Raw genomic sequence first — 23,184 nt, forward strand, 5'->3', positions numbered from 1 at the left:
TTATCTTTCTTTCTCTTCTTTTTCTAAAAATATTTGCTGCGAGGAAGCGGAGCCAAAACGAGTTTGAATATATAAATATATGTACATGATTATAAATCGTGAAACCAGTAAAGCAAGCCGAAGATTAAACGTATAATATTGTATTTGAAAAAAATAAAGTAAAAATTGAAGAACATGCGACTTTGTTCGTGAAATAAAAAAAAAAAAAAAAACAAGATAAATAAAATAGACAAAACCATGCCCCATGCAGCAATGCGATTATTATCGCAATCTCATTTCTATTCCTTTTAATTTTAAATCCGATTATTTTTTTACCAATTAAATCAGCCCTGATCGAAAAGTTTGAGAAACCGGCGATGCGGTAAGATTAAAATTTCGAACAAACTTTCATGGTGTATTAATCGAGAACCACTGTTATTATTGTCGTTGTTCGTACCGACGTTTGTTACTTAGTGTGCGAATAACGTATAAGTATATTGTATAAATTGTATGCAATACTGTCGTATCATAATATAGTAACGAATCGATCGTACGTATAAGTAATAATATCTGCGGTGAAATCATAGACTAATATGTGAAGGTATATGTATAAGGTACAAGGTATAAGGGGTTAAGCGAGTATAGTACGTTTGAATGTGCGTTACTAGAACGAATACGTATAGTTGAATGATGGCTGTGAAATAGAGTTATGATAATCACGATGAACTACGTAGTGTGTCGCGTGTGTTACACTTGATTGAGAATTCAATTATAGTGGTTAATAATAGAGCTTGCCGAGAGTTTGTGCAAGTTTCCAAGTTATAGACACTCTACTGCATCGCATTATACTACGTATACGATGTACTACTGAAATACGCAGTCACTACATAACAAGTAAAATGTGATATGAAATGTGAATTAGTGTTACGAGGTATACAAAGGATGCACGGCCGTTAATATTCATTGCGCTGTAATATACGTAAGTAATACGTGCGGTAATACTTGAGTGCAAGTAAGCTGCATCACAAGAGAGAACTGAGGGCGAAAAAAGAAAGTAGAACCAACTACAAGAATCACTACGCGTGGGATTGGTAATGGAGCGATGCAAGTAACCTGAGTATTTACACTCGTATGCGAATGTAAGTATATAGGTGGGTATTAATGTTCGTCGTCAGGCTAGTTACTTCTTCCTGTATTAGCAAATGCAAATCAATTACAGATGTGACCGATGAAATTCTCCCACGTTATACGCGAAGACAGGAGACGTATCCGAGCAATATGGCGGTGAAAATCTACGTGATACGGAGTAACCACCTGAACGTTTCGCGTATCAATTGCACGAATACAAAGGCACGGAAAATCTTGCGCAGAGCGTGAGGCTCATATTTTTTAAGAACGAATTGATATCCAGTGAAAAATACGATGGTAAAGGATTTTCATAAGTGAATACCACGATACTGGGGTAGATGGGATTACTTTTTTACCATCAGATGACGCTGACCGTTATTTCAGTTCCCAATTATCGACCGAACCGCGATTATATTTATAAGGAAAAAAATCAAAGTTCACTATAGTTGGAGAATTTAAATTATACAGTTTTACCAGTTTCGTAACATTTGATATTTCAGAATAGTTATTTCCGTATTTCTGCGTGTATAAAATGTCATTTGATATCAACGAAACTCCTGGAACAAAAATAATTTCAATAACGAACTGAAACTACTCTCGTAAGCTTATCTAAGGTGTTACGCGTCACACGTTAACGAGATGAACAAATATTTGAAGAATATGAAAAATCGGAAGCTATATCCAATCAAAAAAGAAATAGTCGAGCCGATTTGACGGGATTTCCAGATATTTATTTGCGTGCATGTAAATGATACCTGCACAGGATGAATGCGAGTGGCGTTGTGTCGGTGCGGTCGTTTCACGGTAAATCGAAATGTAAAGATCAGTGAGTGAGTGCAGAGTAAGTGGTTCTAATTGGATGTAAAGTAAATACTGTAGAAGTGTTACTAGGTATTTCGGTTAACCAAAACGCACCCTCATTACTTGGGGTCGATCACTGTAGTCTACGGGTTGACACCTTAGCGAATAGTCCCCTGTGAACCATCCGGAAACGCCTATCTGCAAGCATAACAGCCCAAGGGCCGCCATCTTTTTTAAAATTCTACCACAGCCAGCACCCATCATAGGAAGCTTATTTTACAAGTGTTGATTAATCAGTCATTATATAGATCGCTACTTTGTGCCTTTTTACACCCCCCTCGTCATCCGGGTTTCTTCTCCCTTTGAATCCATTCCGTACAAGAATCTAAAGTTACAGAGAAAAATGGAGTCTGAATTACTCGGGAGAGCGAGTGGGCGTGTATAAGCACGAAATAAATATGGATAACAGATGTGAGTACCTAGTATAGAGTTCATTACAAAGAAACTACGGTACTACTGTTACAATATAGATATAGATATAACATGTTGTAAATGTTTAGATTGTATGGTTTTCTACAAATTTAACACAGTTATAATTTCTATGGAGCAGAATATAGGGACATTTAACGAACAATCAAATGCGGCAGATCACTTCTCAATACATATGTAAATAAGTTACTCTGATGAATTTTTTGCGATTCGTCCTTCTTTTTCTATCACGTTCAAGTTGATTATAGTTTCACATGTTATCCGTACAATTTCCTGTTCACGCTGAATAAAACTCTACTCAGACGGCTGTGAGCTTGCACGGAAAATGTCTCAACGTCTAACGGTATGACAGGTATCATATTTTTGTAGCTTAAAACGAGAGACGTGACATAGAAATCGCATTATTTGGTATAATTCATGAAATCACTAGACTGATGCTTGATCGAGTGGAGAGAGAAAAAAATGTTTTATTTCACTACATCGTCCGGATTACAGCTTTAATCCACTGTGATCGATTTTTTTTCTCAATAAAACCCGAATATCATGCATGTCCGATAAATTTTTATACCGGTTTAAAAAAAAATTTCTCTTCTCATCGCGTGATATGTGGTTGGAATTTATATACGACTCGCGGTTATTTCGCTGGACGAATGCATTGGAAATCGTTCGCGCGGTTGGCGTGCTAAAATCACTCCGCGAGCAACTAGTACCAGAGACCTTGACTCGTCATAATTGACGATCACGGGTTCCAAGAGTATAATAATCAGCAACGCGAATGAGGTGTGCGATTATGTCCGTCAATTATATATTCGCGTAGTGAGTATACGGAAGGTGAAAATTCGATCCCGCTATTTTTACTAGTATGAAAAATTCGCACCATGCGCGTTCGTTCCACACCGTGCTTATTACGAGATTGTAATTGGCTTGAGAGCATGATTATAAATATTTAAAACTACACGGCCGACTGATTATCGCACGAATCGTCAAAAAAGATAATTTCGATTGTCCATTTAACATCATAATAGTACATAGGATTACTGTTACACTAAATACTACAAGAAAATAAAAGAAGAGAAACATTGTTATACATTATTACATGCACCAGGATAAATAATATACATATATCACATACAGTAGGCACAGGTGTGTATACCTATAGGAGTGCACAATCTGCTGCAGCTTGACAGGATAAAATACTGAAAATGTTATTCGATTATACTATGTTAGTAGAGATAAACAAATTATATCTTAAACGGTACATAAATGGGTGAATATAAAAATGTATATAATAAGTAAAGAGAAAATAGGTATGAATAAATTTACAGAAACAGGATCGAACCATGGAATACGCAATGGGAGGAACAAAAATCCGGCAGATTAACGAATGAAGGTATAAGGTATATATATATAGGCGTACAAATTATTTTTGTGGTATTGCAAATTATAGGTGTTCGGTAGGTGTACGGAATTCCTACGGAGTTTTAGCCACCCATCAACAAGCTACATCCTCACGGTATTTATAATACATGGTGAGTGATCCGTGCAAAAAGTAATAGAATTAAGAAAAATATCTACATATTACATGCATAGAAATAGCCAAAATTAGACACCTGACTTAGACGCGTACGATCGTTGAGCACGATTTTGACTTTTTAGGTGCAAGACGTAATATTAATACCCATAACGAGTTATTTCGTGTAAATGTCCCATCGGAAATTAGCCGCTAGGTCATGTCAATCAGCCTGCATTTATGCAATTCAGGTTACATGTTTTACCGAAATCCTTCTGCATTTCGGCAACTGCGATTACATTTTACTGATCGGCGTTTGTTTCGTGATCCGCGGTTTGAGAGAATGAGGGAGAGTCAGTCAATCGCAAACAACGAAACAAATGCCGATCGATAAAATGTACGATCGGTTGCCGAGATGCAGGCGGATTTCGATAAAATGTATCCCAAATAGCAGTGACGCAGGCGTACTGACCACGTTAAAAGATGCCCGTGTCACGTATTTTCACGAAATAACTTATTATGTACACAGACTGCAAAGTATACGAATTGCCGTATCGTCACGTGATGTATTTTGCACCTTGGGAGCCGGACGTTGAGTTCTAATGGTTGTTTTTTTTTTTTTTTTTTTTATATATATTTTTAATTTCTTTTTCTTTTATCAGTCCTCTGTGGTATGGATGTCGCTCAGAAGGTTATGTGTGCTGCTTACCCTTACGGCAGTTGAACTTTCCGTATAGTCGACTGGCTGACAACGGAAGCTATACTGTCCCCACCATCCGCCCATCAGGCACTGCGTTATTGCCAGAGAAATATTTTCTTTTATTCGTTCTTAGATTATTTTTCCAAATGTCACAAGAAACATATGCTGCGGGGTCACAAGGTTCGCATAACGGATGTCCAGTGCATCGGTCCGTTAAATACGTCTTACAATTACATCACTACACATGTTGAATATGGTCCGTATATATGTACACAGGTGAATCCGTGCATGCATACAAGTAGTTAAAATTATTTTACGAATCACGGTTATAATTTGAAAAAAACTGACTCATCGAAAAAGTGCATGAGTAATAAATTTTATACTTTTTATGGCGCTTGAACGAGGTTTATTAAAGTTGTAATACTTAATTTTTTTTTCCAACCGAATATTGATTATTTTTATTGCACGAGCGAGTCGATACGTCAGATTTTTTAGAACCGATTATTATTGAATTATAAAAAATTGATATTGCATCCTTCGGCACTCAAGAGAAGGATGAACCGCATTACTGACAAGAGAATCAATCCGCTGATCATATGCTGTGACGAAAAGTACATATAATACGCTTTCTAACATAAAATATTTAAGAATAACATCGCTTGTACAGATGAAAGTTCTTATTATACATCACACATTTATAAACTAGACTCAGCTGACTTACCTCGTAAAACAGCCACGTTGAGAATAGAACTTGGACTAAATTGTAGACTATAAGTACTTCTTTCAGTTGATATGGTTTACGATTTTCCATAAACTTTGGTCCCAGAACCTTGACTAGGTAGACATAGCCTAGGCATATGAATAGCGTTGGGAATGGGGAACTCATCAGGAACCAATTCGTCGTCCTCGAATCTGCGGGTAAAAACGATTCATTCGTTAATTTTAAAATTCGTCAAATTTCTGGCAAAATTTTTTTTTCATTCAATTTGTCAAATTCGTAGCGCTGCAACAGGGACGCAAATATGCGATTTCGCGATGGATTGCGAAGGTGGCGGGACTGTCGCGTAGCTATGACGTCACGCGGCACCGACCAATCGTCGGTCGTGAGTCACCGATTTCCGCCACGAATATGAACACAAAGAAATATGGAAGAACAAAACGCTCGCGTGAACTCATAGATGAAACTTTCTCCTCTCTATGGTCATAAGCGATGTTTGATATTCCACAAACAGTGATACCGCGACACCGAACGAATGTGGAATAATTTATAAAAGACTTACGCGATGAACCAATTTTCTACATGTAATATCGGAGTGAGTTGCGACGGTTGGTCGACCCGACAAAGCAACTGCTTTTGCTCTAGAATCGTAGCGCATGCGAGTTAGATCATGAGACAGTTAGCCGAATGCACTCTGTAAATTTGTGCGCGTTAAATTTCACGATACCCTAATCATTTTCACGAATATTGAGAACCACTGCACATGTCGCGAATAGCTACCTTGGTATTACATAAAAAACGGTCAGCATACAGTTTTTTATGCCGGGTAAATATTTCACGGTTTGAGTAATATTATTATTAGTGATAAAAAATTTGGAAATAAATCGAGTAAAGTTTTTAATTAAAAAAGTGTACAAGTTTTTAGTCCCGATTTGATGTAAGAAACAGGTCATCTCTGTATATCTTTTTTTTTTTCTTTTTTTTTTCCTACAAATCGCTCAATTTCCTTTTTTTACACAAAATTACAATTACGAGTGAGGAAATGTACGACGTAAAATCTTGACGTGAAATAAACTTGGTACAGACACGTAAAAACGTGCCAAGGTTTTGAAGGCGTATTAGCGTGAAACGTTTTTTGCTGTTTATGCGATCATTCAACTCTCCATTACAAACCGTGCGATTCGACTCTACGCTGTAAATAAGAGTCGACGATTAAAGCGTAGGAAGAATGGCATTACGGTGACACGTGGAGAGCAAGAATGAAAAATACCAAATTAAAAAGAAAGAAACACGTCAAGCTTGAATTTGTTAAAATCGAAAAGATCATTACATCAAGTTTTGAGGTATTATATCACCACCTAAACTCTTCGAACACATTATGACTGTCAAAAAATATGTTACCGATTATATCTCAAATTAGCATATTTTAATTTACCGACATTACGACATCCATGTCTAACCGCCGTCGTCATGATTTATTATTATAGTAAACGCAATGATCAAGTTGTTTGTAATTAGATTTAAGATTGATTTTTTAACCACATTTTTTACACGTTGTTCGTCAAGGATATCTTGCGATTATAAATACGAATCCACGGCGTCTATACAGGTATAAGCAACCCGATAATCTACGGTAACTATACCGCGTGAAGATCTGTATACTGATTGCAAATTTACATCCGCATTCTGTTCGCTTGGATAGGTATAGATGTAAATTAAAAATCAGTGTAAAAAAATTCTTTGCTTTTATATATAATTACCACTGTATACGAATATAATTATAATACAAGTGAATAATAAAATTGTGACGATTGATAAGCACATTTCTGCATGAAAATAAAATCATTCGTTTACGATTTAATATTCTTCGTACCAATGATATTAATATACAGATATTGTTTGCTGAATATATCTTATTTACGCACAGACGTATTTAGCATAAAAAAAAGAATTTTCTTGTGTCTATAAGAATATTAACGTACGAGTTTGAATTGAATTAACATTTCGTTCGACAAGCATCGCACTATACACGTGATTTTTTTTATATCCAAGTATGTACAACAAACTTAAACTAAACGAAGTAAGTGCCAATCGTATTATCCACGTTCTAAACTAACCGAATAACTTATATGCTAACCACGGATATATATGAGCCAGGATTTTTTTTTATTTATATTTTAGAGAAAAAATATTTCATTGAAACTGGTGGTCGTCGTAATTAACAGGTTTCGGTTATATCGTCGAGAGACGTTTGTAAGTGGGAATAAATATTGAACGTAAATTGTACACACGCGGACAATTGCAAATACTTGAAAATTCGTGAATGTATTCGATGGTTTTGCAGAACGTTCTTTCATTTCCTACCTTGCCTACAAGTCGTTCGAGTAAAATTTTCACACTATCAAACCGCTGAAGATTAAAAAAATAAACAAACATCTGCAACGTCAATTAACTCACATAATTGCGCCAAATGGTATTTGAATATTTGTACAGTTAAGAGAACTCTTCGGTATATACATACGTATATACATACATATATATATATATACATATATATATATATATATCCATATGGGTGCGCCTGTGTATGTATACGTACGTATATTGTCTCCAGTTATATATTATGTGTCTGATTATACGGTCACTTGACATACCGAACGTCGGTTCTATCACATTATCACGGTCAAGTTTAAGGCCTCATTGTAGAGTCTGTATGGTATGCGTCTATATAGGCACGTTTGTATATCGAAATCGCGCGTTGCGTCAGCGATATGATTGTATCGCATCAAGATTGATGAGAAAAAAAAAAGATGACCATTTAACCGTCGGTATGCTCCATAAACATTAAACTAAACGTATATGCACAGAAGAGAGAGTTAGAATGAAGCAAAATTTTCTATCTGCAGTTATAAATTGTATAATAATAATAATAATAATAATAATAATAATAATAACAACAACAACAACAACAACAACAACAACAACTACTACCTGCACAACAATTATCGCTAAAGCGAGCGATTCAGGAAGGATAAATTCACTGCCACGCTTGTTATAGGTGAAAATAAATATGTATATACACATGTGTAGGTATGCAAATAAAAATGAGGAATGAATTTTTATTTGGTGATTAAGATTGTTGAAAATGTGCGGATATTTCGAGGGGCTTTAACATTGAATGTTCAACCGCGGAGTGGGTATAAAGGAAACGGAGTACGAGGAAATACCTGTACACGAAGGACCGTGAAGGAAGAGAATTCGAGAATGATTTTTATACCGTCAAATGATTTCAACGAACGACAATTTATACATAATTAATATATTTCAATCTCAGTTCACGTCCGCGAAGTATCGAAGCAACGTCGGGCGATACTTCCGGGTATAAAGGAAACTGCTGGTTATGGATGATGGCTTTGAGAAACGTAGCTGGGTGATGTGATGGTTATAGGATGGGTATAACAAGGTAAATCGGACGATAGGATGAATCAGACGTTGCGGGATCGTTCGGAACATTGTCAGGGAAAAGGAAAGGGAGAATTTTCGTTTTAACATTTTTGTTTTATTATTTGGGTAATTTTTTTTATTTTTTTTTTTTCTTTTGTCACTCCGATGGACATCGGGAGGAATTTGTTCGGAACGCGTTGATTCTCGTGAAATGTTATGTTACGCGTAACCATCGACGGAATGCAAGGCTAACGGATCTGTGATTGGAAAAATATTTACGTAAACCTACCGCGTTAACGCAGATTCGAGGGGAAAAAATAACGAACCGACGACAAGTGCAATAGTATGTGTACATATTTATATGCGTATGTAATAACGAAGCATTTTCTAACGTCTCTTACCGGTAGTCAAGCGGAGGCGACAACGTCACGGTCCAAAGTTCACCATCTTACCAATAATTTGTATTTTCTGTTAATCGGTTTGCACGTTCTAATGTCACACAACGCAAGATGTTAATGATGTCTGTTAGGGAATTTAAACGTCCGTGTTGTAATCAAATTTCCTGGTCAGAAGCAACGGATCTCCGTTTGCACGTAGAAAAAGAACGGAACCAACGTTTAACGCGAATCTTTTGCGATATTGGCATGTCGATGGACTAAATGGAATTTTAGCAGTTCTCGAAACGACGATTGATCGTCACCAATTGTACTAAGTAAGCACTTTAAAATATTTTTTACAGTTTGTATTGATTACACAAGGTGAAACAGTTTTGAAGTGAAACATGAGACGGGATCTGGGCCAATGCGACGAATGAAGTTTCATTTTTTTAATGCGTTTAATTTCAGGTCGGTGCAATAATAAAACCAAATAAAGTTAAAAATCGATTCCCGTAATCACGAATATATTATAACGAGATATAAAATGACATGCAAATCCATTATATCACGGTACGTTACGTATGCGTATAAAATTAACCTAAATCGTGAATTAACGCATGCATAAAATGAATTTGTTTTTCGTTACCGATAATTTGCGATGACTGGCAGAACGTGTATGGAATTTATTCACGACGGTAGAAATCAAACTTTTTCCACCGTACCGATTGACGTCGCTTCGATTGTTCGTATATGCCACAGTATACCTTATTTTATAATCACTGACCCCCTGACACTGCAAATAGATTTCTCCTCAATGTCAAATCGCTAGCGTAATAATTCATGCTAATTATTTTAGGCACGATAAATTTATTCCTCACTCGCTATTCCACGTTGAAAAAGAAAAACGATTTTCAACTCCGTCATGCTGCGAATACAGGATGATTGTGAGTTTTTTGACCGGATATACCTACTCTAATCGCGTGCCATCGATATGTAGGAGAGACCGGTGATAGTTGTTACACTTTTTACTCTCTGATTTTTAGAATTTTTTTTAATAAAAATTTTATTCAACTCGGATAAGAGACGATGTAGACGCATCTTTTGCGAACCTAGAGAAAATTCGTGCCTGTTCCAAAGCAAGTCTGAACAGGGTATATTTCGAATATTCAAAAAAAAATTTCGAGTATTTTAAATGAAGAAACCTCGTAAAGAATGACGAATAATTTTTTTCGCACCCGTGTCTTCTTTTTTTTAATTTTGATGTGAGAAACTCGGGTTTTTTCATGTATATTTTTAAGCAATAATTCTTTTCTCCGTTGTATTTTTTCCTGGAAACTACGAAACAGTCGATCTAGACTCCGAAAATCCTAAAAACCATGAAAAATTCGAGTCAGATTCTAAAAATCTCGAAAAACTTGACCCGGACAGAGAAAACCACAGAGAACTCGAAATGGGGAAAAACTTGTCGGGAAATTATCATCACATGCGACAACTTGCTGAAACCCGCGACGTTGTTTGAAAATGTGCATATCTTGCTGACCCGCTATTCAAATATCAAAAACATGTGCATATCAAACGAAAGTGACAAGAATCACCTTTCCCATTATCTTATTGTAAAATATTTCAATGCAGTTAATAAAATGAGAAAAACATTATTAGAAAATGGAAAATAATTACTTATTAGGTTCAAATTTAGTTTTTACATCACTGCGAGGCCGCATGCGATGCGATATTATAGTTAACAACATTTATTTGTTCCAAACATTGAACCGTCTTCTCTACTCGATTTTCAAACACGATTTGAATAAAGTTTTAATTTTTTTTTTTTACACAATTCCAACCAATTTTTTATACGACTTTGATTAGCTACCCTGTATTTCTAATTTCTGATTATTTCTCAAATTTGACTATTTATTTTCAGTCACGAAAGAACGATGCACACTTCCTGTTAACCCTGGTCCATTCAAACTTATAACAAATTTACATCGACGTACCATTTACATCTGTTTGTTAACATCGAATCGTTGATAATTGTATGTATAAGTAGCGTGGTAATTATTGCAATGCGCATACTAATTACGGTTCAGTACTGCTGCAGTGTTTTCATCATTGCGTAAAACCTGAATCGCAATATTGTTATTGAGAAGATTTAGCGCGTGCGACGGGAGGATAATCTTGATAAAAAAGAAAAACAAACAAACAAAATAAAACAAATATAAGGGAATACCTTGCACGTTTCTTAGCTAATGTATAAATGTATGTAAAATAACTGTACACATATACTCATACGTTGTACAAGAGTTTGCAATTTTTAAAAATAAACAACGAATAAAAAGGAGGACATCTTTTTTTTGTCCTTCGAAGTCACCTTTGCGATACGTGCGCGCATTTGGCCAAACAATTTCATTTAATTTCCGTAAACAGTAACTGAGGCAGCAAACACTGCGCGTCACGCTGTATTTTACAACGAGAGTAAAACTGGGCGCGTACATCGAAAGACGGAATAAAAAAAATTGAACAAAAGAAAAAAAAAAAACGGACGCCGTTTCTTGCGCCACGGAACGATTGAGTAATTAAAATTTCCAATCGATTTCCTCTATTATGAATTAAATCCTCTGTTGTGAAAGAAAATTATAAAAAAAACTAAAATACTTACCGGCATGTTTGTCCAGTATTTCGTGAAACTGATCGACGTACTGCATGATGACCGACATTTTGACGAAAGTCGGTGTGTCTGACGTTAGTTGCGATCGGTTAAAACCCGAAGTTCTTCCTTCTGTAACAGAAAATAAGGTAACGGATGATTATTAGGGATACGGAACGGAGCGACGTTGATTGTCGGTTACACCTTATTGTTAGATGTAATACGTAAACGAAACGCGTACGACCTTCGCAAACAACGTGTTTCACCGTCTGTGCAGAATATACAATCTCGCTTTTACGCATATAAATATTACATATGTGTTCGCATAAGCACGAGTCGAAAAAATGTTTCTACTTCTTTAACATTTTTTCTCTACATCTCTCGATTGTACCAATTACACATGCGTATGACGCATAATCGAAACTTTCCTGGTCTTTTGGTACGCAAAAAAGAAACGTGAAATTAATTCGTTGTGTACGATAAACTCGAGGGAATTTTCAGATTTTTAGTTTATAATATATAGATTTTATGAGGGAAGGGGGGTAAATATATTAAAATTAACCTCGCTTATACATGCCACGTGGCAGTTAGCTCACAATCGGACGTTTATAATCGATCTGTATTATACGCGACCTCAGGATTTGGGACGACACGCAGACTCGTGTAGCTAACACATATAATAATAATATATATACATTAGGTATATAAACGGAAAATTTATCTCATTGACAAATCTGAAAAAAACAATATACCACTCGTTTCAGTCTGGTTGCAGGGAAATGTGTTGTAATATATAGAGAAATTTAAAAACTTTCAACGCACTTGTATTAAGAGCTCGTATACGCAGGTATGACGTATACCTCGTTATCCGCGATCCTATCGTTCGATAATATATTTTTAAGAATTCAGTTAGGTAATGCACTTAACTGTGCGTCGGTGAAAAATATTCACCCCAGGTTGTCTAAGAGTTGCACAATCGGATATAATTCAACAATAGAACAATTCAACGTAAGAAAACAGTCTTCGGACAGTTAAGTCAAAATTCTTCACGAATCTCAACTCGTTCCTACAGCGTTGCAGCCCCCCAGAATTAGAGACCCGGAAAAATTAGAATCAAATATCTTTGCCCGATTGTCGGGTCGCACAAGCCTGAAGTTTACCGAATAAAGCGAGCGCGGTGATCAACAGCGCATGCGCGGTTAAGCGGCCTTTCCGAGTCACGTGACGCGCCGCCTGTCCGATTGGCCGTTGCGTCGATATCGAATAACTCGAAAACTAGGGTTCGCAGAAGGTTTTCGCAAAATAGTTTTCACCTCGGTTTTCCGTCGCAAACACCGTCCCCGAATCATCGTCGAAATCGATTGCAAAAATCGTATCATAGAAAACCGCAACGATCACGTCTCCGGCTTACGAAGAAACGCGTCGATCGCTTAGCGACGAACAGATTCGAAGAGAAGTTGCGATCGGTTTCCGAAACGAAATACGAAGATACGTGATCGAGGGCGAGTTACTTAACGCTGCAACATCGCGCGTGCGGCACGCGACGCAAGAGCGATCGATCGATCGATCGGATGATCACCGCGCGCGTTCCTAAAGGAAGAAGCACGCGCAGCCACGCCGATTGGTTCCCGTCAGCGATCGGCGTCCTCGACCACGTTCGGGGCGTTGCGTTGCTCCAGTAAATGACCGAAACTAAGCAAAATAGCGACCCGAGCGCAACGCAGCGCCACCTCGACCCGATGTGGCAACGTACGGACGGACGGACGGGTGTCGAAAAACTTACGATTCCAACGTGCGTCGACGTGGCTTCTCACGTCGCGGCGTCGGGTCTGCAGGTAGGTAGCGTCTCTCCTCGCTCAAGGCCAATCGGTTCTTGCGGGACAATTGAAACTTGGGTGTCATCACGCGTGCACGCGTGCAACGTTCGACTCGCATTGCCCGCCTTCGGAAACGTTTGCGCAACTGTTAAAACTATTAAATCCCCGACGAGGTCGAAGACGACGTTCCTGCTCGTGTCTGCGGTAGAATACGTAATAACGTAGGGCGGTCTGTCATCAGGTGAACGCGATTACACCACGTGCGAACGCCGCTCTGTAATAACCGATAACTTTTATTTTTCTATACGTTTTTTTTTTTTTTTTTATTTTTTTTTATTTTTTTATTTTTTTATTTCTCTTGCCATACCGTTTTTTCTCACCGTCGATATGAAGCGAGGATCGAACGGTTCGACGGATAAAAAAATTCTCCAAGTCGCTGCATAAAAAATTGATGCTTTTAACGCAAATCCCGGCTTTGATCGACGCTTTTTATTTCTTCTCTCAGATTCTTTATCGTTATACGTGTATTCCTTGTTTTTTATTATCGGCCTCGCCTAGAACGGAGATCAGTTCTCTTTTTAATTCGAGGCGTCGACTACCTCGAGTATGATAACCAATTGCATCGACTACGGCCTTCAAGGTTGCATGTTTATGTTATACCAGTTTTGCAATGTTCTTTCAAGTATGTACGGCTGTACTGCCTATACGAATATCACCGTAATACGTACAATAATCGAGAATGTGGTTATATCCGTAATCCCTCAGTCAACGTTGGGCGAAAGACATTTCGATCGTTATCGATTGTGCTCCTGATTCATTACTCAATTCGATCCTACCGCATTGCTACACGCGCATGTATGTTCGAAAAAACTTCGCTTATAATAGATGGAAAATAATTTCGGACTTCGCGTTTGCTGCAAGAGACAGAATTCGAAAAGCAAAAAAAAATAAAAATAAAAATTCAAAAAATGTCGACAGCTGGGTTATAAAAATATACCGATGGGTGGTATAACAATGATCGTTTCGAATCGTTGGAGCGACTTAGCCTTCGATTATATCCCAGGCGATATGGACCGCGTTCCGTTTCACGGGGCATCGATTTTTCCCTAACGACACAAGTGAACGCAGCGTTGTTTCGCCGTTGAATAAACGATTTCGATGTTCAATTCTCGAATCACGATTATGAAATGACAAATTTTTGTTTTTGCATTTTCCCGTGCAATACGTACACTGAGAAAAATTTCATTTGTTGTCGTAACTAGACAAATTCAGTGAAACAGGTATCGTTAGAAAAACTGTTTGAATATTGTTGGAATTGCGAAAAACGAGGCAGGCCTAGCCATTTTGCGCTATCGTCGATAATTTTTTGGTAATTGAAACGCAAAATCAGTTTTTGAGGTTTACTCAACTTTTTTAGTTAAACAAGACTTTAACGTCAATTTATCGTCGAAGGATACAAGTTTAGAAAAATATGATGCACGCATGTAACGAAATTGTAAGCATTACTTTTCGTCATATTAGGCCGGAAAATATTGTTCGCATCACGGGAATAATACTTTATACCTCAGATACGAAAATAGTTATTGCGACTTGGTATGACACATGCGTGTAATGTTAAATTATCCGAAATATAATTAAAGTGTGCGAAATGCAGTGTTTGCATTACAGGACGACATTACGAATCCATTGCAAAATGATATATATATATATATATACATATATACGTATCATTTAATATATAATGTATTTATGTATGTGTTATCATCCACCTATACCGACATTAACGATCAACTTGTCCAAAACACGCGGCGAGCAAGCAAATACTCGAATCAATTGCGAAAACTGTATATATTAGCAATACTGAAAATGGGGTCGTGTTTTGTTGTGGTTCATATTGTACGTGTATATATGTATATATGCATATACTACAACACGTTTGCGCAATATCGAGACTGCATGCCACGTGCATACATGTATAACATAAATATATAATACAAGACGCGCGAAAAGAACAACGATTTAAAATCGTTACAAAATACCGTGTTATTGTAAACGAAATTTACGAATTCCATGACATAACGCAAGCTACGCCAATCGAACCAATTACTCGGAATGCTGTCGCAATTTTATTTTTATAACGCGCTAATGCAACAAACCAATGACGCATAAAAAATACGAATATAGCTGTTTACGGAATATAATTATCAAACGAAATTAGCGAAACGGAAAGTAAAAAAAAAAAAAAAAAACGAGATGGAATCAGGTCCGAAGCCGTTCGGAACTTGTATCATTTCTTTTTATTTCCAGGCCGAGCTGACACGTAACAACAATAATAGAAACGTATCAAATTTCTTCTTGATTCCGAAGATTCGAGAATCGTGAGTTGAAAAGAGAGTGAAAGCCGACGCGGTGAGCGCCTTTCGCAATAAATTTCTGTCGCCGTTATAGAGTATACAGGTACTTGTTAAACCAGCGCGACGAGAACGAGAGGTTTCATAGCATTTGGGAAACTAACGCGCGTAATTTCGATTATACGCGTAAACAGAGATGCGAACGGTGAAAAATGCGCCACGGTTCGCGAACGAGTCGAAAAAATATTTCGAAAATACGAGAAGCTAATTCTTGCAAATTAAAACAATACGCTCGTGCACAACATCCAAAAAAACTCCACGACGAAAAAGACAACTTTAAATCTGAAATAACGTCAAGACTTTGGAATCAGAGAATTTTTGCTAAAATTTCGATGCGTCGTTTACGTATAAATACGACCGCGACTCGAGGTCCGAGTCGAGGGAAAATCAAGCGATTTGCAACCAAGACTCGTACTCGGAGGGTCCTTACGGCATTATTATACACGTCGTCGGAGGCGAACCTTGAAACGCCATAAGAGACGGCGATTTGCAAAACGCGATGGTTTACCGGCATCCATTAATCGTCCAGAATGTCGAGGAAATTTCCGTATGATTTTATTCCGGCTGACTTACCGTGAAGATCGTTTCGTTACCATTATAATTCACCTGTAAGTTCGCATGGTATATATTTTCTATTTGAAATCGACTCTTTTTTTTTTTTGTTTTTTTTTTTCCTTCTTTTTTTTCTCGCGCTGCTGGACATTCGACATTTGAATATTATATCGGCGCACATATTGACATGCGTACGTAAACATGCCTTGCGGCCATTAATGCGTTTCGCGAATACGAACGTTACGCGAGTTTTATATCGACCGGAGATTTGCGAAAGTCCGGCTCTGCCGGAGATGATAATACGCGAGGTGATTTGGGAGGGAAATTTCTAATTCATCATTGCAATCAAGTTATTATTGGTCGATGAACTCGCGCAAGCACTTGAGGCTAATGCAAGCGTGCATTTTTTATACCGTTCGTTCAACTCTCGTCGAGTGTATCATGCGCAAAGAACTAAATGAACCTTGCCACTGTACTTACTTTATACGCGTGACACCTGTTTCCTAACGAGAAAGGATGATCGAGAAACAATGAGAGCAAGAAGAAGTGGAACATGAGGACGGCTGAACTCGGATAAAGAGTTATTTTTAAACCTATGCGGAATTAAGTAAACCGCTGCGTTGTCTGTCCGTAAATCCAAACCCTGGGCACAATTAAACTCGAGGACATATAACCGCAAGGTCCAGACGCGACGGGTTCAACGGCCAGTTTTTACGCTTATGGACATTCGTCGGTATGCATATGTACGCGATCTCTATCGTATAATTACTGAAATTCCGTCTCGTTAGGCATTTTGTATTTGATGAAAAAGAAAGTGTATGCCTAATGTAAACGAATTTTACGTAAGGCTGGAGAATGCGAAGGACTCGGATGATATTGATCATCAATGATGCTCGATCCTGGAAGGCTATCTCGACTGTAAATCGTTCGGTATGAAATGTTTGACAGAAATAAAATGAAATAAAAAATATGTATATTTAAAACGACGAGTAATATGCAGATTTCAACCTTTCAGGTTCCATTATTCTTCGCCGATATAAACTTGTCAAAAATATCTAATTTAATTTTCTACGTGTACAAGGTATTCGCCTACAGACTGAACCGAATTATTATCCTTTTTCGCTTTTTATCTCAGCAAGGCCGCAGCCTTGCATTCCGAAATTGAGCAGATCACCAGGAAAAAATAAGAAGGATATTAAACTTGTATTTTCTGTGTGTATACCGTGTGTGTATACTGTGTTAATATCACCGAATCTCACCAAATGACGCATCACGTTCAAGTATCACATATTTATTACAATTATACGATATAATTAGGTTTACGTTTTCCTGCTTTCGGATGACTACCGTCAAGTTTCATTTATTCTTCCAGAGCTTACATTATCAGAGCTTTAACATACAAACTTTTTTGAGATCGATCGAAATTTCAGGTACGTGCATCAAGATATGCAGTTTCATCCGATCCTCCGTTAATCACGTCTATCCTCGCCATAACTATTCCATCATTTTTCTAACAAACGTCACAAATTCCATGCGATCATCCACACTGCGTGAGATAATTTTTTCCACTGACAAGATTTTCCATTCGTAGATTTCTGTCTTAATTATTTGCCGGGTAAACAAAAAATACCAACAGTTCCGGATAAAGAATAAAATCGCCTTTTGCAGCTGTAACAAGAAAATCTATTTCGTGTTACGTGCCAAGTTCGTTTTGATCGCGGTCAATGGCGGTTAATTTTCTCGTAAAAATCGCGATAATTTGCAAATAAAAAAAAATAAATAAATCGACTTCGAGGGGCCTTGGGTAAAAAAAAGAATGCGGTCGACCGGAATTTTCTATCGAATTGCAGTGACAATTGCAATTTGTCCGACAAATGCCGTGGGCAGAGAAACAGCGATCATGCCTATTTCGCGACATGCAGGTATACCCAAGGTAGGTACGTCACGCGAGTGGGTCTATCACGGGGCCGTACAACGGACAGGGAAAGTGCTGCATTGCTGCACGAAGTTGCAGCCGAAGTAGTCAGCAATAAGCGAGCCACGCAATCCAGCCTACACTAGAAGCCCCGTATCGGCACCACGAGGACGTTGGTCACGGGAATTGGAAAGACCGGCCTCATCGCCTTACGTAACGCGGTTGTCTTGTCTTCGTCGCGTTTCTCCGTTTTCCGTCATGAAATCCTCCGTGCGCTCGACCGGAGTCCATTTCTGACGATGTCTGAACCAGGGGACCGGAACCCAGGAAATCTCGAAGAAGGAGATTAACGATTCTTTTCGCGTTAATGGTGCCATCGGGAAAGAGCCGGAGTAGTAAAGATCGATCGGCGATCCATTGGATTTCGTTTATCGCGAAAGAGCGACCTTTGTCTTACAATCATGGTCCGGTCCAAGAGCTCTTGGACTGGATTGATAACGCGGAAGTATCGGTAGGTGAACGGGGTAGGTAGAAGACCGGTAAGAAAGTGAGAAGTTGAGTTAAGAGCGAAGGCGAGACGGGGCCGATTTATTTGTGTGTAAAACAGGAACAGTCTGCACGCGATGTTGACTGGGTATAGTGGTTCACCTTCGCGGCTGGATCTTGATCTTGGGTTTCACGATGAGGCTGTCCAAAGCCGCGCGCATTGGTATTAACTTCAACGCCCCGACAAGTTGCCCGGATTTTTACTCAAAGCTGGATCACCGATAGGAGGACGGAAGGATTTCTAATGTCGATTTCAAAACCGTTTAAAACTACGAGGAGGTCTCGCGAATTTCCCCTCAGGCTCCGGACACCGAGGACGAAACCGACCACTTGCTTCTCAAATTTCGACATATTACAAATTTCAAATAACTACGCGAAAACACCTACGCCTCGGGCTCGGAACCGACGATCAAAAGCATTCGATATCGTCGAAACGTTTGTATGTTTCATAGTGAGATAGAGAGAGAGAGAGAGGAAAATACGGTGTATAACTTAATTGTGTACAACAGTTTTACACTCGTTTGGAGCGTAACGTTAGATTTTTCGTTATCTTCACTCTTGGGCTTCGTTGTCTTGTTTTTATCAACGGTCAGGCCGGATCGACGAAGAAATCAGAAAAGGAATTTGAAAATTGTGACCGGAAGAGCATCGAAGCAATGAGTTTCTTTGTCATCTGTGGAATTTGGGATCACAGCTCGTGGCGACAATTTACAACTCGATCTGAATTCTAAACGCTTGTCCGTAACAATACTCCTCGTTCGTGACTCGGCCGTTTTACTAATCTTTCAACAAGCCTTCGTACCTACCGTAGATCAAAATCTAACGTCGAATTTTTAAAAAACAAAATAACAAGTTGGGCATATTTTACTCACCGGAAATTCGACACCAGCTTCACTGCTGTCGTTATAAATTTCACAAAATCACTCTCCGACAGGCACTTTTTGTAAGATTGTTCCCGATCAGTCCGATCAGCGAATGTGCAACAACGGTATATAAAAGAAGTGTGTATAATACAGATATATAATATATATATATATATATATATGTAAGAGACCAGCAACAACGATAAAATCGGTAAATTGTCTCTCGAAGAAATGTCCAATTATGCCATTGGTAGTACGAATAATAGTTGCCGCCGCACGGATCGATATTGAATATTGCTATATTGTATAAAAGTTCGAAATCCGTTTATGTTACAATGGTATAAAAAAGTGTGCGATAAAGAAGAGCCGCGATACCGACGGACGCTCTCTCCTCTTGTTTCTTAACGAGATATCGCAAAGACTGACGGGCAGTTCCCTGGCGCATTGCTTTTAACCACGCGGCCATATTGGTGCCACCACTACCTCTACCTCTACCTCTGGCCATGCAGGCATAAGCCACAGTAAAATCTGCCCTTCCGCTGGCGTTCCTCGTTTATTCCACTCTTCGAGAGCGTAAGCAATCGCAGTCGGAAACCCCGTAAATTATTCCTCCGCGTTGGCTCGGTCCGCGTGTGCACCAGTGACGTCATCGATCGAAAAAGGTCGCGAGAAAAGGAATAATACACGCGAGGCGTTGCAATTTTTTCTTTTATTTTTTTACCCAATTAATCAATTTTCGATGAAATTTTTTCCTCATGAATAAACGAAAAGACAACGGAGAATGAAAAGACAATGCAGGCGTTAGCTTGGGGGATATAAGAGCGAATAAATTCAAGAGGACAAAAGTTCCAATAGATCAGAATCACAGAGGAAAAGAAAAGTTTAACGGGAAAGAAATTATTCTTCATCGGAAATGGAATAAGCTGCAGAGTTTTTTTTCTAATTACGCACTGAACCCCCCTATTTTCTTTTTTTTTTTTTTTTTCTTTTTTTTTTTTTTTTTTTTGCGTGACGAATTAACTGTGCTAATTTCATCGAAATCGGTTTTTGGCTGACAATCGTTTCCCTGACTGAAGCGATTGATAGAAATCTTGTTGTTTTTTTTTTTTTTTCTTTTCTTTCTCTTCTTTTCTAAACAGAAAATTTGAAAATCATGTTCTTTTGTTATATCCTGCAACACAAAGAGAGGAAAGTAAAATTTAAAATGATCGTTTTTTTTCCGATGTCGGTGTAAGGTATTATTACAACGATAATTGGTAAGAAATTTAATAATGATCGGAACGAACTTCAAGATATTTTGTACAAGTTATCGGAAACAAAACGAGAATTATAAATTTAAATTTATAATCTTTGAGACGTAGAAAACTGTTTGGTTGATCTACTTTGTTTTTTTTTTTTTTTTTTTTTATCGCTTCCACTATTTCACTTAATTCCCATTCTCATAAAATCGCGATCATTGTATTTGAACCGGAAACGTAATAGTCGATCGTTTTTTCATCTACATAAATGACATCACAAATTATCATACAATTGCGAAATGTTTTTTGTTTTTTTTTTTTTGTTTCCCTTCTCTTTCAAACCGTCGGAAAATCATATGTAAATAGTTTAGAATTTTTCCTCCTTCTCTATAATATGCTCTGAAAATATATTTCGTTGGCCATGAAGTGAGTAAATAAAAGAGGATACCTCTTTCGATCGGTACAGCGCAATGTTGCTTACATATTGTGCAAATCGGTTTAAGCACGCGTTTGCGTCGTGTGAGGTCGACTGCCACGAGGAAAAAGAAAAGAAGAGAGAGAGAGAGAGAGAGAGAGAGAGAGAGAGAGAGAGAGAGAGAGAGAGAGAGAGAGAGAGAGAGAGAAAAGGAATGGAATGAAAAAAAGTTGATGCGTATACTTGAATTGAAAATATGCGGGATACAGTCGAGAGAGAAGCGGCTTCGAAACGTGCTCATTGAAATATGTGCATACACCAAGAAATTTGAGTCCTTATCGACATTATTATTACCTCGGCGTAAAAGATTTTTTTTTTTCCTCCGCTTCTTCTATTCGTTCGCTCTCTCTGTCTCTCTCTCTCTCTCTCTCTCTCTCTCTCTATCGATCTGCACTATGGATCTCCGTTCGTTGATTTACATATCTATCATTTGTTTCCAATCATACGGATCCGTATTTTTTTTTCTTACTGTTTTGATAATCACCGGTCGATTATCCTTGACGACTATTCTTGTTGACGGAAATCAGCTCTACTTGGTTCCGTTTTCTCTTGGGAGGCTTTAAATCGATGTTCGCATTACGGACGATAACGGTTCCGTAATTAGGAAGCAGAATTTTTAATTCACATACCCATAGAACGACCGTAATCATCATATTTATCATTGCTCACACGATGAGTATTTGTAATGTCTGAGTTCAGTACGTCAAACGGTTTCGTTCGAGAGAGTGGTAAGAATTAACGACGTGCTGCGGGTGTTTTATAAGTATAATGCCATACGGTTATTCAAAAATAATCTGAGTAACTACGGTGGAAATTTGATAAAAAAATATTTAACAAATACAATTGAAATTCCAAGTGACGTTTGCGTATAATTTTTCAAATACGTAATTACGCGATTACGTAATTAGTATATTTTTAATCAGTTTTTCTGCAGTGAAATTTGCGCACGTAGTAAAATTTGAGTGTTTGCACGTTTCCTGTCTACACTGAGCTTTAACCCCGGAAAACAGACGGACCGGCATTCTCATGTTAATTTTATAATCACCTATGTACGATTTGAAATTCATTGATTTTAATGTAATCGCAAGATTACAGGCAGAATAATAAATCGATAAAAAATCCTCAGCGAAATTCTGCCCAATGCTGATCATTCAATGATCTGCATGAATCGGCATGCATGATTTAATAAAATTTTCCATTATACAGGTATAAAAAATTTATGAATGTAAAAATTGATGCCGTGATTAGACTCACCATACGTCAAAAGTCCGAACTTTGAGCTAATAAAAGTCAAATATTGCATGATCAGAAATAATATGCTAAAATGTTCAGGGCGATAAATTTTTTGAAAGAAATCTAAATCCTCCAGATAAGTGAAATGAAAAAATCAAGTTGTAGTTACATCGGAGGTGAAAAAACCGGTCGCGCGTCATTTCAGTTCCGATTTAACCTTTTCGAATCGATGGATCAATAAATTTTGAGAACGCGACTATGGCATTCTTAAATTAAATTCTGCTGCTGCTGGTGATGATTTAAATTTTTTTTTACCATTTTACATGTACAAAAATACGTGAATG

At 37.8% G+C, this 23,184-nt stretch overlaps 1 protein-coding gene across 4 annotated transcripts in view; it reads right to left on the reverse strand.

The window, feature by feature from the left end:
• Positions 1-23,184, reverse strand: part of LOC124216907 (very long chain fatty acid elongase AAEL008004) — a 54,245-nt gene that overhangs the window by 3,993 nt on the left and 27,068 nt on the right. The window contains exons 1-5 of one of the 4 annotated variants that reach the window (XM_046622010.2): positions 19,904-20,325; positions 11,803-11,922; positions 5,329-5,519; positions 4,617-4,697; positions 2,023-2,106 (exon numbers count right to left, since the gene is read on the reverse strand). In XM_046622010.2, coding sequence (XP_046477966.1) covers positions 2,023-2,106; positions 4,617-4,697; positions 5,329-5,519; positions 11,803-11,860 — 414 coding nt within the window. In that variant the 5' untranslated portion in view covers positions 11,861-11,922; positions 19,904-20,325. Of the gene's footprint in view, positions 1-2,022; positions 2,107-4,616; positions 4,698-5,328; positions 5,520-11,802; positions 11,923-19,903; positions 20,326-23,184 lie in introns of those variants that run through there. The other 3 variants (XM_046622007.2, XM_046622009.2, XM_046622008.2) reach the window with 3 other exon arrangements.

This window comes from Neodiprion pinetum, chromosome 4 (assembly GCF_021155775.2).
Source record: "Neodiprion pinetum isolate iyNeoPine1 chromosome 4, iyNeoPine1.2, whole genome shotgun sequence".
Lineage (NCBI taxonomy): Eukaryota > Metazoa > Arthropoda > Insecta > Hymenoptera > Diprionidae > Neodiprion > Neodiprion pinetum.